General features: G+C 41.4%; 1 protein-coding gene across 7 annotated transcripts in view; it reads left to right on the forward strand.

Annotated features, from left to right (window-relative positions):
* The window catches only part of NRXN3 (neurexin 3), a 940,418-nt gene that overhangs the window by 274,853 nt on the left and 646,200 nt on the right, over nucleotides 1-19,365 (forward strand). For all 7 annotated transcript variants that reach the window (XM_083837468.1, XM_083837465.1, XM_083837469.1 and 4 more), the window contains one exon: nucleotides 13,357-13,560. In XM_083837468.1, the coding sequence (XP_083693594.1) occupies nucleotides 13,357-13,560 (204 nt within the window). The remainder of the gene's footprint in view (nucleotides 1-13,356; nucleotides 13,561-19,365) is intronic.

Genomic DNA, 19,365 nt, shown 5'->3' on the forward strand with positions numbered 1-19,365 from the left:
AAAACAAACAACACACAACAACAACAAAAAAACCCACAAACCCCACTTTTTTTTTAGGATCAAGGATCTATTCTTATAGATTGAACTTCCCATCTGCCACTGAAATTAGCAAACGTGTCATGATCAGTAGCTTTATTCCTCCACCACTCGTCTAAGGTATTTTTGAACTCTGGTCTTTAGGAGCAAGTGTATGTTGTTTGAATTCACTGCATCTTCCTTGGGATGAGGATATTGACAATATTGTCCCTATTACTGCTCTTCTGAACAGTGAGAGGGCTAATGCAGGTTGGGTGGGAGAATTAGTTCTTTCTCTAGTCAGGCATTGGAATGAGTTGTCCAGGGAAGTGGTGGAGTCACCGTCCCTGGGGGTGTTTAAGGAAAGGTTGGACCTGGTGCTTAGGGACAGGGTTTAATGGGTGACATTGTTGGTAGGTTGATGGTTGGACCAGATGATCTTGGAAGTCTTTTCCAGCCTTTATGATTCTATGACTCTTGCTAATAGTTTGTGTGACTGTTAGGTTTAGCATGTAAAGAAGTTGTTCAAGAACCTAGAGAACCTTAGAATACCATGGTAAATGAAGCAGTGTCATGCAGGAGGTGCAGACACTGATAAGCAGATGCCGAATTTTTGGTTTGAGTCAAATTACAGGTCTGTGGCAACCCTTTTCCCTGATGGGCTGAATTTAATCTGGCATAATTTGATGTAATGGGTCAGAAATATTGTAACAAAATACATCACATCTGGTTAGCTGCTAGCAATCTGGAGAGGAAATGTCCCTTTGGACTGTATTACAGTGCACAGAAGTGTGTTAGACAAGATAAACAATGGGTACTTCAGCATCAAAACTCTCTCAAACTATAGAAAACTCTGAGTAAAAGAGAAGAATAAAGGGTGTGGGCATGTTTCCAAAGCTTGTCTGTAAGTGGATGCAAATGTCTTGATATGGAGGGGATTTTTGACTGGTTTGCTATTTCAGAAAGGAGCAGGAGAGATTTAGCATTTCAGCAAAAGTCAAAGATACTGTAGATGGTGATCTGAGAATCTTCTGGGAATAAATGTACTGTATGATTCCCTAGTTTGACTCCATTTCAGTCACCATACCTGGTGATTTCTACATTTGGTCTTGGTTTGAGTCAAAATAGCATCAGGCCTCAGGAACTATCTCAGTGTACTGATAGTAACAGCTAAAGAAGATTCAGCTTTACTTAACTGTGGTGTCAGGCTGGTGCTTGTGGAGCATGATGCTCTTCATTGTGTTCTGACAGCTGCCCTGAACTTAAAAGTGAATAAAATGGGCAGCACAGGGGTGAAGATGACAGTTTTAGGGTCACAGCTACTGTTGTAATTTACACATTGAAAATCCTTTTGACTGCAGGATCTCAAAGAACTTGCAGACACTGACTAAACCTTCACAGCTTCCCCAAGAAGTAGAATTTATCACCTTTTACAGTCATTGGAGGCTCTAGCAACTCAGATGAGAAAAATGTCAATGGCAAACTATTCTCCATGAATATAAATCTTTGAGTTTTGGACAGAGGGCTTAGGCTGGCTGCTGTTCTGTGTAGAGCCATCCATTGCATGCTAGTCTATACACTTAGAAGACCCTGTACCATGTGCTTGGGCATTCGAGATTATACACAGTTGAATAAATACATGAATTTGCATAATATAGCCAGTGTTTTTTGGATTGTAAATTGTTAACTCTGACCTTACCAAGAAATACTGATTTTGTAAGAGCAAACTGCACTTGTTCATGTTTGGAGTCAGAGAGGGATGTCTCATGGACATTTCTCATACTGTCTAAACAAGGAAATTCTGGGTAGTTTAGGTTATCATTAGCACAGAAGCACCATACATGCATATTTCAATTCTTTTTACCTTCCTTTTTTAAAATCTAAAATTCTTATTCTTTAAACGTATTTGTTTACAGGTACGAGTCATATAGTGGAATGCAGTCTGCAGGACAATCATATTTTAAAAAAGCAGTGCCTGTTTCTGACTTGGAAGTAGGACTAAATTCCTTTTATCTGCTGGTGAAATTTACATGCTTGAACATGTATCTCTTGCTTTGGCCCTCATGATCTTGGCAATATCAACTGCCGTCCTGTGCCAGCTACTAGTTTCTGCTTCTGTTTTCCTCTTTATCATGGTTGAGGTAATTGGCCAGTGGTTGTAATTAGCTGGGTGAGCAGCCCTGGCTATTGCATCTCTGCTGATGACTTCATTAGGAATGAGAATGGACAGAGCCTGTGGGACCCCTGGAAATTAGTGTCATTATTTCTGCGCTGTCTGTGCTGCACTGACCGAGCGTTACCCTCAGGCACCACCTCTAGACTGGTGGTTTTACAAATTTTTTTTAGGGAAAGCAGCAGCTCTGTGATAGGAGAAGAAAAGGCTCTGAAAGGACCTTCCCCCAGCTCCTAGTATTATAAATGCTGTTTAGTTTGTCTTATATTTTAGGTTTCGAAGATGTAGTATGAAATCCCAAATTAAATGTTATCCTGCATTTTTTTTGCAGCATGGCATTGCTGCCCTGACAGAGCTACCTACTCTGTTGTACTGAGCTTCCTCCAGAGAAGACTGATTTGCCAGTCCTTTTGAGTGTTGTGATGTTCCTCTTTCTATGAAGCTGTTTGCCTTACATCAGTTATAAGTAGCTACCCTGACCCTCTGGCTATGTATGTTCATCATGGCTGTCTCTGAACTATCACTTCTGGTGCCTCCTAAATCAGAGATGTCCTAGGTTGAAGAATTTACTTTTTCAAAAACACTGCAATGTACATTTTTTGTGGACAAGTTTAGCTTATTGCTTGTAGACCTATCTTTTCCCTCTGCTCCATATCCTATTAAAGCACCCTTTCCAGGACTTCAGATGAGAAAAAGGAAATTGAGTGTTGTTTTGGCCACGCTGTGCACCTTCCTTAAACCAACAGCCAATAGCAAAATATGGTTTACTGGTTTTCTTTCCAGTTTTCAAAAAGAAAAAACAAACACAACTGAGGGGAGGTTGGCTGTTCTTTTACACAAAGTAATGAATTTAGTTCATACTATAGATTTCCTTTCCCAAAGATGGTAGGCTGTTGATAACTGCCTTTTATTAGCTTTCCCAGTTATGTGGATTTTACAGCAGAGCCCCCACCTCCTAGAAATTTGGGGAAACAAGCAAATTTTCGTGCTGAGATCCACCATTCGAATTGTCATAGAAAAAAAAAAAAGCCTTATAAGTTTCACCTGAGATTCAGCAGCCACTGGGAGATGTTGGGTAGCGTGCGATGCACCAGTTCGATGAGAGCATACCAGCTTGTGGGCAAAAAGGACCAAAGGCACAAGGTGGATGTCATTAGTCCATGTCATAGTATGTTTCTAACTGTAATTGTTATGAGATGATTCAGTAGAAGTAAAGATTTGCTCAAGGACATAGTCACTTCCTGTAAGGAGAGCGAATCTCCTGTGTCTTCAGTCATGACAACATGCAATAAGCAGCACTACCATTAATATGATCACACACAGGGCAAAATCTTTTCCATTTCAGATCAGTAGCAACTTGCTACTGGTGCAGTGTCCAGTGAGATCAGTGCATTATGGCACTCGTCATAGAATAGTCCTGGTTGAAAGGGATCTCTGGAACCGTATTGCAACTGCCTGCTTAAAGTGGGGCAAATCTCAAGAGTTGAATAGGTTGTTTGGGTCTCCAGTTCAGTTTTGAAAATTTCCAGACATGGAGTTTCCACAGTCTGCCCCAGTGTTTGACCACCCTCATTGTGTAATTTTTTCCTTTAAATTTCCTGGAATTCCCCTCACTGTAAATTGTGTCTGCTGCCTCTTCCTTACACTGTGCACCTCTGAGATGAGCCACAATTCATGTCCACTATAATCCCCTTTTCTTGGTGAATGTACTACTGAAAACAAAAGATCACATGCTTCACGTAGCTTGACACTATCATTAAAGAGGACACAGAGAATGATGCGACTTCTGTTTAGTTCCAAAAGCTCTAAACCCTGACACACGTGTAATGTGAACTCTCAGACCATCATTTTAGCAGATTTCCCCATGCTTTCCCCATTTCACTCCTAGGCTTTGAGGAGCAATTCTTCTGTTCTTAACCTTCTTGCCAGAGATTTCTTCCCAAATAGTTGCACACAGCTCTGTAAATGTTAGGGTGACATTTGGACTAAGGTTGAAGAGCCCATGTACTCTTTCTTGGTTCCCCAGCCTCTCTGCCAAGCTTCAGTGTAGCAATACGACCTCACTCTTCACCTCCCAGGGCTAATAGTAACATTTACAAGCTACAGTCTCCGTCTGCAAATATTTCCACTATGCTGCTCAGTGGTGTTACAGCTCCTCCCTAGCCCACTTTTTTTTTTATGGTTACAGCCTGAAGAAGGGAGATATGAAATTTATCAGATAATCAGATAACATTTACCTTTCATTATGGATTAATTTTTATTTTTTTAACCTCCCTATCTGACCAGTGCCCCACCCCCTTAATTAGCTTGTCCTCTTCTGTGTGGTGGTGGTGACAGGAGGAGGCGAGGCGTATAACAAGCCTCATGTGCATGGAAACTGATATATCCTTCTCTAGAGAGTAGTCACAAGTTAGCCTCAGGAGCTGGAAGGTTGCTTCTTTATGGAATTTACACAAAAGTGAGAATCCAGAGTGCAAAGCTTTGTGAGGTCTATTAATGCAGGGAGATTTATAATCCTGGATCCTAATGCACCCTCTCTGGATCAGTTTAAAATTTAGAATGTCTCCATTAAAGTTTTTGTTGTAGATGGTCAGAAATCTGATGAGATTTTCATTTATAATGGTTGCTTCACAGATTTACGTAATTTCTTGAGCTTTTACCCTCTTTGAGCTGAACATTGTCAAGACCAGTTTACTGGACTTGGGTATTATATAAACATTTTAATACTGAACTAGGAAAGTAAGGTGTTCATTTTGGATTCATGTAAAACTTTGTGGGTAGTTCTGAAATAAATTCAGAATTGGTTCTGTTGCAGTCATTTCAATGTCTTAACTTTATGAATCAAGCTAAAATTTTTATCTGAGAAAGGACATTACAGTACTCACGCTGAACCCTCCACCTTCATACAGATTTGTTGCCTGAGGCTGCTAATTGGCCTCTTTTACCTTTTCTGCTTAGATTTTTTTGTCTTCCATGTTGTTGATACATAGGCAATAATTGTTCCTGCAGTAATTTGATGTTTCTGCTTATGTTTGAAAAAAAAAACAACATAGGAAACAGTTAGGAAATATATAACATACTGGAACAGGGAGGAGACGGTGGTATTGCAAGGGAAACGGTGAATAGGGTATTTATTCTGTTCTAACATTCTAGATAAATACATAGGTGTGGTTGGCACTTCAGGTGTTCTTCAGGAACTTCTTATTTTATGTGAACCCACCACCATTTCTAGGCTATTTTCAGGCTTAAATGTATGTTGAAAGCCATGAAATTATTTAAATAATGCTATACAATAAGTTTTGCACTGTTTTTAAAATATACATTTGATGAAAAATATTAATCCGGATGTTACCTGACCTATGAAAACATCTGCTAGCATTTTTTGTCTATAGACAAATGAGTGTGACATGTGACAGTTACATGTGACAATGATTCTTACTGTTCCACCAGTATTCTTGCATCCCTAAAAATGTGATGAATGCCTTGAAGCTTGCTCTATTATCTCTCTCGTTTGCTGCTCATTTGGAAATGTTTTGTACACATTGTACTGATAAGGGTGTCTTATGTAATTATTCTATTTTCAGTGCTCATTTAGTCTTAACCGATGTACACTTCTCAAATTTGGAGCATTTGAATTTAAGAAGGTAGCAGACAAATCAGAGATAAGCAAGAGGTGAGAAACTGAACAGGCAACTTTTAGAAAATAAAACCTAAAGGTTGTTGAACGAATGGGATTTAGTTACTCTAGAACAGAGTAAAGAAGTTGGGGTAATGGTGTGCTGAGCTTCAGTCCTTTTGTAGAGCGGATGTATATCCACTGGGAGTAGGGAAAGAACCCATCACCTTAATTTGATGCGAAGAAAAAATTAGGATTAATGCTGCAAAAATACTTTGATATGCGAGGTAGTTATGCACCAGCAAAAACAGCCCAGGTTCCTTAAAATTCTGTCGTGTCTATAAGATTTGCACAGTTTTATCTTCATAAATTTTCAGTGCACAACAGCTAATGCTATTAATATGTTGGTGGGCTGAAGTCTTTAAAGCAGAACAGCTTTGTTCTCGCTAGTGCAATAAACCTACAGTTGCTGATTAGTGGTACTATTTGCAGTGCATTTTGCTAGACAAATAAAACACCATCTTATTTCTAATGGTTCTCTTTAAGTGGGTATTTAAAGATTTTTCGTTTTGTTTCGTTACTGTCGTTGCAAATGCTGGTGAATTACATTTACATCCCTTCTAGTTACTCCTTCCTATTTGACAGGCTGGGTAAAGTGAGGTCCGGTGTCACTTGGGTGGAAGACGTCCATGGAGAATTCAGTTTGCTGCAAAAGGTGTCGTAGTGCATGTAGTAGACGAGGGTTTTTCTTCTGGGTCAGCAGAGGGAGCAGTGCCAGAGCACCACCAGCTCCACGCTGCCAGGGCCATGAGGGCAACACCAGGCCTAGCTGCCCTTGCTAGGCCTACCTGCCCTTGCCAGCCCCTGCTGCCTCCCCTACCCTGCCGTGGCGCACTTTCAGCCTCCTAGGGCTCCTCACACCCAGCCCAGAGCCCCACAAGACCCCAAAGATGTCAGGCCCTGTCCCAGGGAGGCCTCAGCAGGGCCAGGCTCCAGCTCCCTGCAGCTTGTCCCTTCCCAGCCATGGGCCCACTGAGCTGGGCCTACCCGTGGCCCCCCATCCCAGCCCTGCCTGGGGGTCAGTGCACCCGATGCTGGCCTTGACCCGCCAGCTGACTTCCCAGCTTGACCTGGGACCTTCCTCATCACCATGATGCTGCCTCAGTTGGTCCTGGCCACTGTCTGCAGGCCTGTCCTGCCTCACGTGGGTGCGCCATGCCCCCGCCGCTCTCGGCCACTAGAGAGAAACTCTGCTCTTGCTGCTCCCTGACATGCAAAGTCATAACTGCCTGTGAGTTTTTAAAAATCCAGTTACGTTTTTTTTTTTTTTCCACAAAAAATAGGAGTATTGACTCCTGGGCCATAGGCAGATTTTGGCCTGAACAATTACATCCTAACTCCCCAAATTTCCTTTGTTTACAGGCAAGCAAAATGCTACATTTTCCTTCATCAGCTATTGTGCAGCAAGGTGGCACACTTATAACATGCTCCTGCACTCAGTTTTTGAGGAAACAAACCTCACAGGGATCAAGCCTGGCTTTTTGTGCACATTGGCAGTTGTTTTGGATGATGGCAGCTTATTATGCTATTGCCTGAATGGGAGCATCAGTTTATGTAATATCCTTAAAGCTCATAAGATACAACTTAAAATGTATTTTGCAACACTAACTCAAAATTGGTCTTGTTCTTTTTGTGGTGTTTGGGGAGCTGGGTCAGGTCCATGGGGTATCTCTGTACCTTCCTCTATTTCCTGTGGGTGTGTGGGGATACTTCTGGAGGTCTTTCCTTTCCATCTGTTGATACAGATGAGACCCACTGGGGTTTAAAAGAAAAGTTCGTGGGCAAATAGGAGCACATCTTGGCTAGCTTTTTCTTCAGCTTTGTCATCTCCAGTTGGAGATGAGTGGTTATGAGTAGCTAGAACTGCATTCCTGCTTCATGACCCATTGACTTCCAAAAGTCACAGCTTCCTCACAGGCAGCCTGCAGGGAGCTTGCTGAGGAGCGTGGCGGTACAGCCGTCCGCTGAGCCTGCTCACGGACACCCCACTCTGTATGCCTTTGCAAACAGACTCTGTCTAAATGTTTCTCAGCTTTTACCAGCAGGTATGGATAGCAGTTAAGTCCAGTCTGGAGGGCAACTTAAGCATAACTCGTAGTAAGCCATGCAGATAAAACCATTCTCTCCTCGTGCTCCTGGTTCTGCAGTGCCAGCAGAAGCAAGACCAAGCAAAACATGCATCTGTTATGAAATACAGCAGAAAAGATGATGGTATATAAAAGACTTAGAGATGTTTTCATTTCCTCATTTTTTACTTGTATCTTAAAATCCACGTGAAAAAAACACTTTGGTGAAGTTTAGTCCAAATTATGCCAGGGGTGGACACGTGTCCTTGATGTTATTCAAGAATGTACTTTAAATCCATTTGGTCGAAGAGCCAGGCTGACATCTGTTGTTGAAACTCTTCTGTGGGGAATCCACTTGGACAGGAATGGGATTTTTTTTCTTTTTTTAGGCCTTTTTTAAAATCTGCGTGGGTTTTGTTTGTTTGTTTTTAAGTGTACTTTTAGTTTTCAAACAATCAAGGCTGATTTTATTTGTGGCCATGTGTCTGCTAGTGGATATACTAAAAGAAAAGTTGGCATGTTTGCATGGTAATGGAAAGAGGTGTGCTGTATGCCTACAGGAGAGTTTTTTCTGATTTGTAGATACAAAGCTCTGGCATGTGTTCATAAGGTCAGTATCTTGAAGGATATTTGAATTTTTGCAATCAGGCGGAGTGCTTGGTCTGTATTTCCTGTAGTTTTGAACTAGCATGCCTGCTTTTCTCCACACTTGCTGTTTGCTAGGTGTCTTGTGCCTCTCAAATTGGTACTGCTCTTCTCTAAAAGCCCTGTTCAGCGGGGACCAGTGGTGGTGGCCAACTCTCCCAAATGTAACTGTATGGGGAATACGTAATATGCCCTGATCTACTATCATTGATGAAGTCATGAACTTTTCATGAAGAGGAGATATTTTTTTTCCTTCTTCTTTCACTGTCCTCTTTCTGGAAACTTCAAGCTATATTGTAGTCTGGGAGACAGGGAAAAGAAAGGCTACAGAAAAGCTAAAAGGGAGAAGAAAGGAAAAAGGAAAAGAATGAAGACTAATACAGAGAAAAGGTTAGAAAGCAAGAGAAAGAGCATAAGAGGGCTTGAATATTTTTCTGTCTCTGTATTCTAAGAATACGCCTGTTGCCATCTCCCCAGGAGGTTTATGCAGAGCTTTGTGGGGAAGCAGCAGTGAATTGCTCCTTTGGATGCTAAGTGTAAAATTAAAGCTGGCAGGGTCTCAGAGCACAAGATTGGGAAGCCAATCGCTCCTAATAACATATTGATTTTCACAGATCTCTGGCATTATGTCAGGTCCATTTTGAATCAGCACCTGGTTTCTTCCTCTTCCCATCTCCAAGCTAATGGCAATGAAGCTTCTGGCTTTGGGTTCGCCAGTAAATGCAGCTCTGGATCTTTTTGTCTGTACAAATCTGGACATCTCAGCAACATGGGTGAAACCTCATGTGCTACACATTGCTCCTATGCACGTGTCTGTGAAACATCCAAATATAATAGCTACCCTAAAAGTAGAAGGGTTGGAAGGAACGTGCATGTATTTTAACTTGAATAATCGTGCTGCTGCCTGTATTTATGGCACTGTACAAAAGTATTACAGTCCTGTTGCTGCAGTTGGCTGAGGACAATCAAATGGATGCCTATTTTCAGGCAGAAGTTGCCAGCACAGGAGACTGAGGTCACCTAGTTGTTGCCAGGTTACATTCAACCCTGAGCAGATTTTCTGTATGTGTTGCTCAGCAATAACATGCAGTCCTTGAGTTTTAGGGACTGATTGTCAGGACAAGGAGATAGGATTTATTTCTGTGACTGCTACTAAGCAATACCCCCCTCTGAAGGGCTATTTTTGTAGCTAGAGGGAAAGCTCTGCTTACAAGAAGATGTGCTGAAAATGCTCCCAGATACTTCAGGTGGTGAAGACTTGTAAGGTGAGAGTGAAATTTCTTATTTTTAAAAGATACCAAGTGCAAAGGTGGTCTGAACTGGGGCAGGCTCAGGTCAGCATAGAGCACATACAAGGACAGAAACTTATCTTCTCCTGTGGTTGAGCAGAGACTGTTTCAACTACTTCAGGCTATTTCATTTTATCTGCTGAGCTGTTGCAAGGATTCATTGTTCTGTTTGTAGTAGTCTGGCCAGAGAAGGGGCAGTAAGAAACACTGTGAGGTAATGCCTGATTGAGGCTGTTATTGGATATCAGCTGAAACACTGTCTTGATTTTCAGATTAAATTTTATCATCCCTTCCAACTGGAAGTTTGTTTCCAGTTTTCTTCTGTCTGGTTGGTCTCTTTTGATTAATTCTAAATTGGAATGGCTGTTGTATGGTGACTGGAACTACACCGAGAACTGGGTCCTCTTTGCATCCCCTAAACAGCATGTTGTGGGCAGAGCTTAGGAAAGGCTTTGCTGTGCACAAACTCATTACTGGTTTGCTTCAGCATTTACTTGGAAGAACAAGCAAGATACTCAGGAGATGGGAAACAGAGATCTTGCTCAGTATGAGATCTCTTTTGCCTCTAGCATTATCTTTCCCTTTGGGGCTCCCTCGCTGTGTTACTCGTTACAAATACAAGCCATATTTACAGCATTTGAATCTGGGGGTAATTTAGGAATGAGGATTATTTTCTAGACTTTTTGGAATTCAGATTTTGATTCTGAAACCCTGTTCAAAAAATGTATTTCTAGATTTTTGTGCCATCTTCAGCAATTCTGGGTGTTTTGCATGTTCTTCTTACATAAGTATAATAACGATAGTTGGCATTTCTTATCTAAGGATAGTAATCTTCTGTCCATGGGATCAGTGGAGCTGAAGGACACAAATTGATTATATTAGAAGGGAAGAGACTCCTTATTATCAGTTTTGGTTTGTTGTCTTCTAGTGTCTGCAGAGAAACTCCAATTTCCAAAGTACCTAATGCGTGGCTCTGTGGGAAAGGAGGCAGCAGAGCTGGGCCGCTTGTGTCAGCTACTCCCACTCGTAGTCCTGATATTCTCCAACCCCCTTCTCACAGCTATTCAGGTGCTAGTGCAAGCAACTGTTTCATGCAAGGCACATCTGAGCTGAAGGCGTCAAAAGAGCCATTTCATGCTTGACTGCATTTTCTAATACAATCCGCAGTGAGAGAGGAGGGTAAGGAGGGTTTGTGTGTACATACGCCCTGCCTTTGAGTGTATGTATAATATACAGTACATTTGGTTCCAGCTTGCAGCTGTGGGTGGCAAGAAAGAGTTGCAGACGTGAGGGGGAAGAGAATTGCACTTAGAAAAGAAGAAACCATTCCCCCACCTTGAAAAAAGATCTCGCTTTCCTTCTCTGTTTCTTTCCCAAGCAAAGATGCGAGTCCCCGGGGCAGCGCTGACAGCTGGTCCCCAGAAGGAGTATGTATGGCTGAGTGGGTGTTGCGTGTGGGGCGCGTTGTGTGTGCAGACCATGACCGTGTGGGAGGAGTGCAGCTAAGAAAACTGATGAGTCGGGGTGCTGCTCACGGCCATCTTATTTTAGTGGTGCTCACAGAAAAGCTTTTTTGGTAATGTGTTTGTATGTCCCGTGACCGGAGAGGTGCTGCATACCATCTAGTAGTGGTGGGTTGCAGCACTAGCACCGCCACAGTGATATCTGTCACAGGTTTCATCCCCATATATACATCTTCTCTATTACTATATCAGTTTGATACTTATTCATTATTTACCACTTCTTTTGCATGTTTATTACCACACTAACATTTAGGCCTTGAGAGGACAATAATAATGGGCTCTGCTAAGCTTGCTGTTTCCCTCCAGAAGTTTCACTTGTGTCAGCAAAAAGGGCTCTGCTGGAAAATACAAAAAACGGGCTGAAATATTTAAGAAGAAAATCTAGATTCCAAATATTTGTTGTTGCAAATGATGGGATGTTAGCCTTTGGTGGTGGTGGGGATGTTGGTGAGAATCCTAAGTAAGAGTGCTTTACGGAGCAATCCTTCCACCTGCCTAGGGAGCTTTTTTCGACCTCTGGGCTTTTTATACATGGTTTTGTGGTAGAAGTCCTACATGGAGCAGTCTACATCTCTGTCTTCTGTAGGAGTTGGCTCTGTGGAGATGGGATGCTCTGTTTAATACATTAAAACATTTATGTACATTTGTAAATTTTGCTGATAAAAGTGCTTTAGAGCATATTCATGGGCTGAAACAGCAATTGCCATGCCATACTGGTTGCTGCAGCTCTATCACAAGACTTGAATTCTACCCCCTTAGAGAAGAATATCAGTTTCTGCTTGCAACCCCTTGAACAAATAGAGACTGTTAAGTACCTGAACTCCTTTCCTCACCTGAACTCTCCATTTTCGTTGACAGCCTCAGAGAAGATAGAAAAATATAATTTCTTTCCTTTCTGTTTTTTTTTCCATACACCTGGCTTTTGTTGTGCCTCCATCTCCTGCCATTTCCTGTGTTTGAATGACACTTGAACTTGACATGGATTTTGATTTCTTCTTTTGCATTGCAGTGCCACCAGTTGTGTCAGCAGAGCTCCAGAAACATTAACTGTTAGTAAGGAGGGGGAAAAAAAAAACAAAACACAAAACAACACAAATCTGATGTGGGGGAAAACAAACTGTTAAGAAGCATGCTTCATACTCATAGATGTTTGTCTGCTGAAGTATCCCTTTCATTACAACACAGCTCTGAAAAAGATGAAATGATTACAAGTAGAGTGGATCTATTAACTCAATTTTAAATAATATTTCCCGTGTCCTTTTCCAAGGATTTGTACAGCCAACTTTTCATTATTTCTGAATAATGTGTACCCCTGGAAGCTCTCATTAGTGTAACTAACTTCAGCTTTGGAGACATGTTTTTTCTTTCCTACTTTAGTCTGTTCATTTTCATTCTGCTACTTCTGATTGTGGTTTTCTGAATCTCTAAAATAAATCGTATGCTTTAAAGAATTTTGTAGGTCCTAAATTAATGACAATTCACATTTAATGCCTTAGCCCAATTAATTTGATAAATGAAATTCAACCACCAGAAACAAAGGAACAAGTATAGGACTTAGTTCTGTCGTGCTTCCTTTGTATGCTTGTTGTCCAATCAGCCTTTTTTAGGCCATGAACACCTTTCTAGATGCCATTTATTGTACACGGTTTGGTTTTAAGAGGGGTTGTTCAGGGACAGTGGTGTCACAGACCATGATTGTTTGCAGTTTTTCTTTTCCTTTAAAGGAAATTCCTCACTGAATAAGCAACAGCTCTCAAGCATATCAGAAATAGAAACTCTGGGCATTTCAAAACAAGACTAGATACTCTAGGAGAAGAGCTGTAGGCGTTATTTGAACTAGTCATTCCAGCTAGTGGTAGAGAAGGCTGGACTAATGGAGATCACATTTTCTGGAAGATGTGAGAAATAGAGATTGTGCGGAAGTGTAACTTATTTTAATTTTTTGAAATTGTTTACTGATTCCTTGCAGAGGCCTCAATCTTGAGCTATGATGGCAGCATGTACATGAAGATCATCATGCCTATGGTCATGCATACAGAAGCAGAAGATGTGTCCTTCCGTTTCATGTCACAGCGTGCCTATGGGCTGTTGATGGCAACCACCTCACGAGATTCTGCTGATACTCTGCGCCTGGAGTTGGACGGAGGCCGTGTCAAACTTATGGTCAATTTAGGTATCGTATGAAAACCTCCCACTGCCACTTCACTCTTAATTTGGGCTTGTGATTAGTGTCTTTTTTTAAAAAAAAAATTGTTTAATTTCTGTTGGTTTGATTGGATTGATTTCTAAAATAGCTGCTGAGACCTTCATAATGATATTCTCTTGTGGAGATAAATTCTTCCCTGCATTGCTGCATGGAGATTTGCTGTCAGTTCTTCGTTATGGACAGTGTTGGTTTTTAAGTCTTTAAGTTCTTAAGTTTCCTTTCTTGGTCTGGGACTGGTGAGCTCTGTGTGAGACATGCTGCTTGGTCCATCTTTTGATCAGTTACATCCCTCATTCATCCAGCATCACTCAAAACAGTCAAAGCCAAATATGGAAATTAAGCAAAATGGATATGGTGGCAAGCAGAAGTCCTATGAATCCCAAGCCTTTTAAGAATTGGACAGTGTTTGATGCAACTTGATCTTAAATATTCTATTTTGCTTATTTTTTCTATTTCATACTTAGTATATCTTTCAGCCTTTAGGGCTTTTTATGTCTAGTAAAACAAACAAACAAAAGAACCAACAGATCTTTTGATTGTGCTGTTAAAATGAAGGCAACAGTAATAAAAGGAACCCAGAAGGTTGTGTTCTGTCTCCTTAGAGTTACACTTTCCTAGAAAATAATAAAAGACCATTAGAAAAAAGTCCAAGAATAATGACAGTGAAAAAGTGGGGGGAAATTCATTCTCCTGTATCCATTTTCTTGCCAGTCTGTAAATGTTGTACTGAATGACAAATAGTCTTTTTAGAGAACATAAATGCAGGAGGTAAAGCTTTCTTTCACTTACACTGATGCAACTTACTGCTTCATGTGAATCCAGCAATATAACTGAGAGATTTTTAATCGAAGTAGAACTATCATGATTATTGGAAATGTTAAACCTCTTCTAACGTCTAGGGTGTTTCATATGAAGATGTGTGCATGATCTGCAGAAGCTTGTGTCAGTTTTCAAAATTCCAAACCCCACAGGAGCAAGCTTTCACTTTTTTTTTCTCTGAGCTAACATCATCTTCAAAGCCCTGCTATGATGATATCAGGAGCAAGAGTGTTATTCACCCATACCTATAGTAATGGCTTTGGTTTTCATCTCCTGTTCTAGGTAGATATGATAAGTTTATCAAGGTCTTTGTGTACCATAGATGAGCTTAAGTGATGGTTTTAAGGTTCTGCGTTCTCACCTGAGAAATATGTTGACCAGCAAGTGACCAGCTTATTTTAAAAATTGTTTTCTAGCTTTTTTTTTCTTTAAATGTGAATTCAGACCATAACCTCTGCTTTTGGGATAAGAGAATGAGAAGAATAAGGTGCATTTAAGCAAATTCATATGTCAAAAATAGTCTCCATCTATAGGGCATAGAAACACTTGTCCATATTCTTTAAAAAAAAAAAAAAGTGATATGACATGGTTCCTGTCTGGAATACATATGTTTTCCTTAGTTCAACTAGAAAACTGTAAAGCACCATTGAGTGACCACCTAACATAGGGCAGTTGGTGAACTATCAGCAGGTAGAGTGCAGAGAGAATAGATCAACTTCAGCTTTGACAGTAACTTCTCAAGCAGAAACAGCACTCTGATGATACCAATCTCTGCCTTTATCTACTTTTGACTGTAAGAATGTTGAACAGCAATTCTTTTGAGCCATTATCCAAAGAAACCCTGCAAACCTCAGAAATTTTCCTTCAGTTGGGACTTTCCTGCTTTCAAACCAACAAAGTTACCTTGCTGTTGAAGAAAGAGATTTTGAGGAGGAATGACCTTAACAGAGCCATTCCATTTTTGTGTGACAGGAAGTCACATCTAACTCTTTAAGGAGACTGATCATAGCCAAAATGTCACAAATGAGAACAGTCTTCATCACTTGACCCTGACAAAATGCCCTTATTGGTGAGAAGCGGTCATGAGCACCAGCTGAAGACCTGAGCACGCTCGGTGCTGACGAGATCTGTGTCACCATCTCCCTGAGCATCTAACCCATGACAGATGTGTGTAAAAAAAAGACTGTTTTGAGTGGTGAGTTATATAATTGTGCTTTTCTTAAAAGTCATTTAAAACTATTATGAAGAGCTGTCTCTTTCTTCTCCTTTGATCTGTTACATTTGATTACTAATTATCATTTATGTGGTTATTAAGGTCTTTCCTGTGTTGTATTTTTTTTCTTTCTTTATTATTATTATTTTTATTTTTTTCTTTTTAACTCTTCTGTGTATTTCAGTTGTAAAGCTTTCCCATACCCCATCAGCCATAGTAAATCAAAAGATGGTATTCAACCCTTCAAAGGCCTGAAGCCTGCGGCCCGCACAGCAAACAGCCCTGAGAACAGAGCGTGCAGAGCAGCCTGCAGGGGCTGGCTTATCCCACCGCCTCCTCAGCATGCACCGACCCAGCCAAACGGGATATACATAGTACAGCAGGCTTCGGTGGGCTTGGGTGGGCGGGGGCTCGCTGTAGGACATGGGAGGGATAAGAAGAACAATGAGGAGTAACTCTGTAAGAGAAGCAACAACCTTTCTCATATGAGTGCCAGAGGCACTGCAGTCTGCATGTTGACAGCAGCTCTCACAGTAGTTTGAGTGTTTGTTGTGTGAAGATAAGGAAGTCCAAATGTGATGCAGATCCCAGTTCTGTTGAGAAGGACTCTAAAGAAATGGGTCTAGAGTGGAAGGGGGGAGAGAGAGAGAGATGAAGCCAGTCGTGGCTTGGAACATGCTTGGGAATCACTTCAGATGCTGAGATTTGCATAAAGGGAAAGAAATGGCTGGTCCGATAGGGAGATGCACATTCACATTTTTTTCCTCCCATGGGTGAATGGAAAGATTACAGTTTCACTGACTTCTGATAAAGAATATTTCAGTTTTATTTCATCCTGGCCAGGCTCAGCTTCAAGGCTCTTGTGACTAGAAAAAATTCTGCCTACATCCTGTTAATCTGAGTCAGTTCTCCTGTAAGGAAGTGTAACCATCCTGCTCTTCTACCTTTTCTTAAGGTTTCTTCTCAGAGTTGTCAAAGACATCTTTGCCTTTCCAAAATGTACGATTATGTTGTGGCTTTTTTCTTTTTTTTTAATAATTCCGATATACAAACACAGCAGACACATTTTCCATTTTTCTTTCTTGACTGTATGTGAACTTTTATACCAAATTTTCTTTTATGCAGTTCATGCACTCATGTGCAGGTATATACCTATTCACACTTTTTCATTAATAACTTTTTTGAATAATAAATGCATACAGTGACCCTTGATTTTTTATATATTTTTAAAATTATAATAGACATGAAAAAAATATTTTTCAGATGCCCTCTAACAGTTACAGGTGGGTGCATAGTCTGAGAAGTTGGAGAGAGGCAAGGAGCCACACTGTAAGATGGGGTAAGAGCATGTACAGGGCCTCATCTGGTTTCCCCCCAGGAAATAACCTAGAGTGAGCAGGAGCAGTCAGGCCCTGATTATATTTCACCTGTGAGTCTTGCTTTGGAGTGCTCTTCCATAACCATATGTGGATGCTCATCAAAAGGAGGAAACACTTTGTCCTCACCCAGCAAAGGTGACTCTCTCAACTAATTCAAGGAAAAAAACAGGCCGGGGCCTTAGCAATACCAGGTAACTCAAATATCACCATTCTGTGGTACAAAGATACAAATGGTAAGAAACCCAGGCCTAATGCCCAGAGAATTCTGTCTGCTACTAAAGATATCTCCATTCAAACAGTGAATTCTTAGTGCTCCTTAGATGCAGTAGAGCTGTTTAACCTTTCTGAAGGAGAGGGTCTTTGGCCCTCTTTTGATGTGCTCTGGAAAACCTTGCTTCCAAGCGTTAAGGAAACAGCATCTGATCTACACTAGGAATAATAATGAGAGAAAGTAACTGTAGAAGGTCTTTCCAGCTCATCCTGCTCCCAGTGTAGTTGCAGACCATGAAGTCACTTTACTGCTGTCCTCCAAATACCTCATTCAGCAGCAGAACTGCTGTTGAGGCACACTCGTCTTTGAAACTCAAAGCAAGGGGAAACCTCTTTTGAGTCAGGAATGCAGCCATATCTAAACAAAGCAAATCACATCAGTAGAAGCTGGTAACAGTGCTGAGAGTCCTAGATGATAATTACTGAAAGTCTTACTGCACTGATGGGGATCTCCCACGCAGTTTCTTAATTGCTCCTGAATTCCGCAGCTGCTGCTGTTTTGAGCACAGAGACCTGGCTAAACTTGCACCCTGCAACGTACTGCCAGGGAAAGCATCCTCAGCTTTGGAGTTGTATACTAGTTTAGAGGAAAATACATATTTTTTTGGGCTTGTTTTGGGCAAGGCTCAGAATTACAGAAATAAAAAGCACTGTGCTCGTTCTTTGAATGTAGCACCTCTGGCTTTGGATGCCTCTCTTTCCAGTGACTGACTTGAGGTTCCTTTTAGTTCATTTTCCCAGAGCTTCTGGGCACCTGCGGCTTTCATAGCTTGCCTGACACTGGTGCTGTGAGATTTTTTGTCTTTCTCTATAATACACTTCCAAATCTTGGAGGCCTGTTAACCAAATGGCTCCCTAGACATTCTAGTTTCTCCTCTTCCAGCAATTGCCATAGTGTTGGAAGACAGCACCTTGTCTATCTTTCATTTGTAAAAGAGAAAAGGAGGCATAGGATCTTAGAGTACATCTACTGCATGTAACAAAGTGTTTTGTAGAGATAGCATGGTGGACTGAGCACCTTTGTGTCGGAGTGCAGTTATGTTAGCCCAGATGCAGGAGAGCGTGGTGGTGCTGGTGTAGCAAAACAGGCAGATGCAAGAGGTTTAGGGCCAAGTGGGGTCCCTACTGTGACCCAACTGGACCTAGTCTGGTTTAGGAGCAGGTTCTTCTGGAGGAAGTTTGGGCATTTCTGCCTGGCACCCCATGGTGTGGCATTGCAGAGCTGTCATGCTTGCAGAGACTGAAGATCAGACAGTGCCATGGTAGTTGTCAGCGCCACTGCCCCAGTGGCCTGGTCTGTCATTATCCTTTGAAATAGAAATCTACCAGTCAGTGTAAGGGCTATGTTCGTTTTCAGTGTAAAACATTGATCCATTCACCTGGAGCAGTCATCGACTGGGAAGAAGTCCTGGGACATGTAGTTGTTTCAGGAATGCTGCAAAACAATTAAAAATGCAAAACTTGTCTGCAGAGATCAAATACACAGCTATTGTTTTAATTTCTAAATTTGATGAATGTTGCTAAGGACCAGCCGTATTTCCCTTTACAGCACACTTACTGCTTAGCCCATAAAACATTCCCATGTTGTTCTAGCTGTATCAGCTCCCTTGATCTCACTTGCTTGCCGTGAGACTGGAGTCTCTCTCGCTCTCTTTCAGGCTGTAGAGGCAAGGGTAGCTGGCTCCACAGGTAGCTGGTACTCAAGAGCTCCCCTTACCCCACCCAACTCCTGCAAGGGATACAGCCACCACTGTATGGTGATCGTACCAATTGCTCCAGGGCTGTTTGCTCCCACTTTTCTGTTGCGGTTGACGACACATGACAAACCTAATCGCACAAAACCAAACCCAGATTTTCTCAAGAGAAGTTCTGCTTGAAAACAGACTCTCTCTGGCTATGCTGCTCCCAATTGGTATACCCCTACCCATTATGACTTTTTATTTGTAGACTCTTACTCTTTTTTCACCTTTTATTTTTAAGAACAACATTCAGTTGCAGCTGCTGAAATAATTTTCCTACATCTGCCTGAATAAATACAAAATTAGTCCAAAGCAGCAAACTGCTTTCTGTTTCTCTGCCATTTTGTGTAAT

This window comes from Anser anser (assembly GCF_964211835.1).
Source record: "Anser anser genome assembly, chromosome: 5".
NCBI lineage: Eukaryota > Metazoa > Chordata > Aves > Anseriformes > Anatidae > Anser > Anser anser.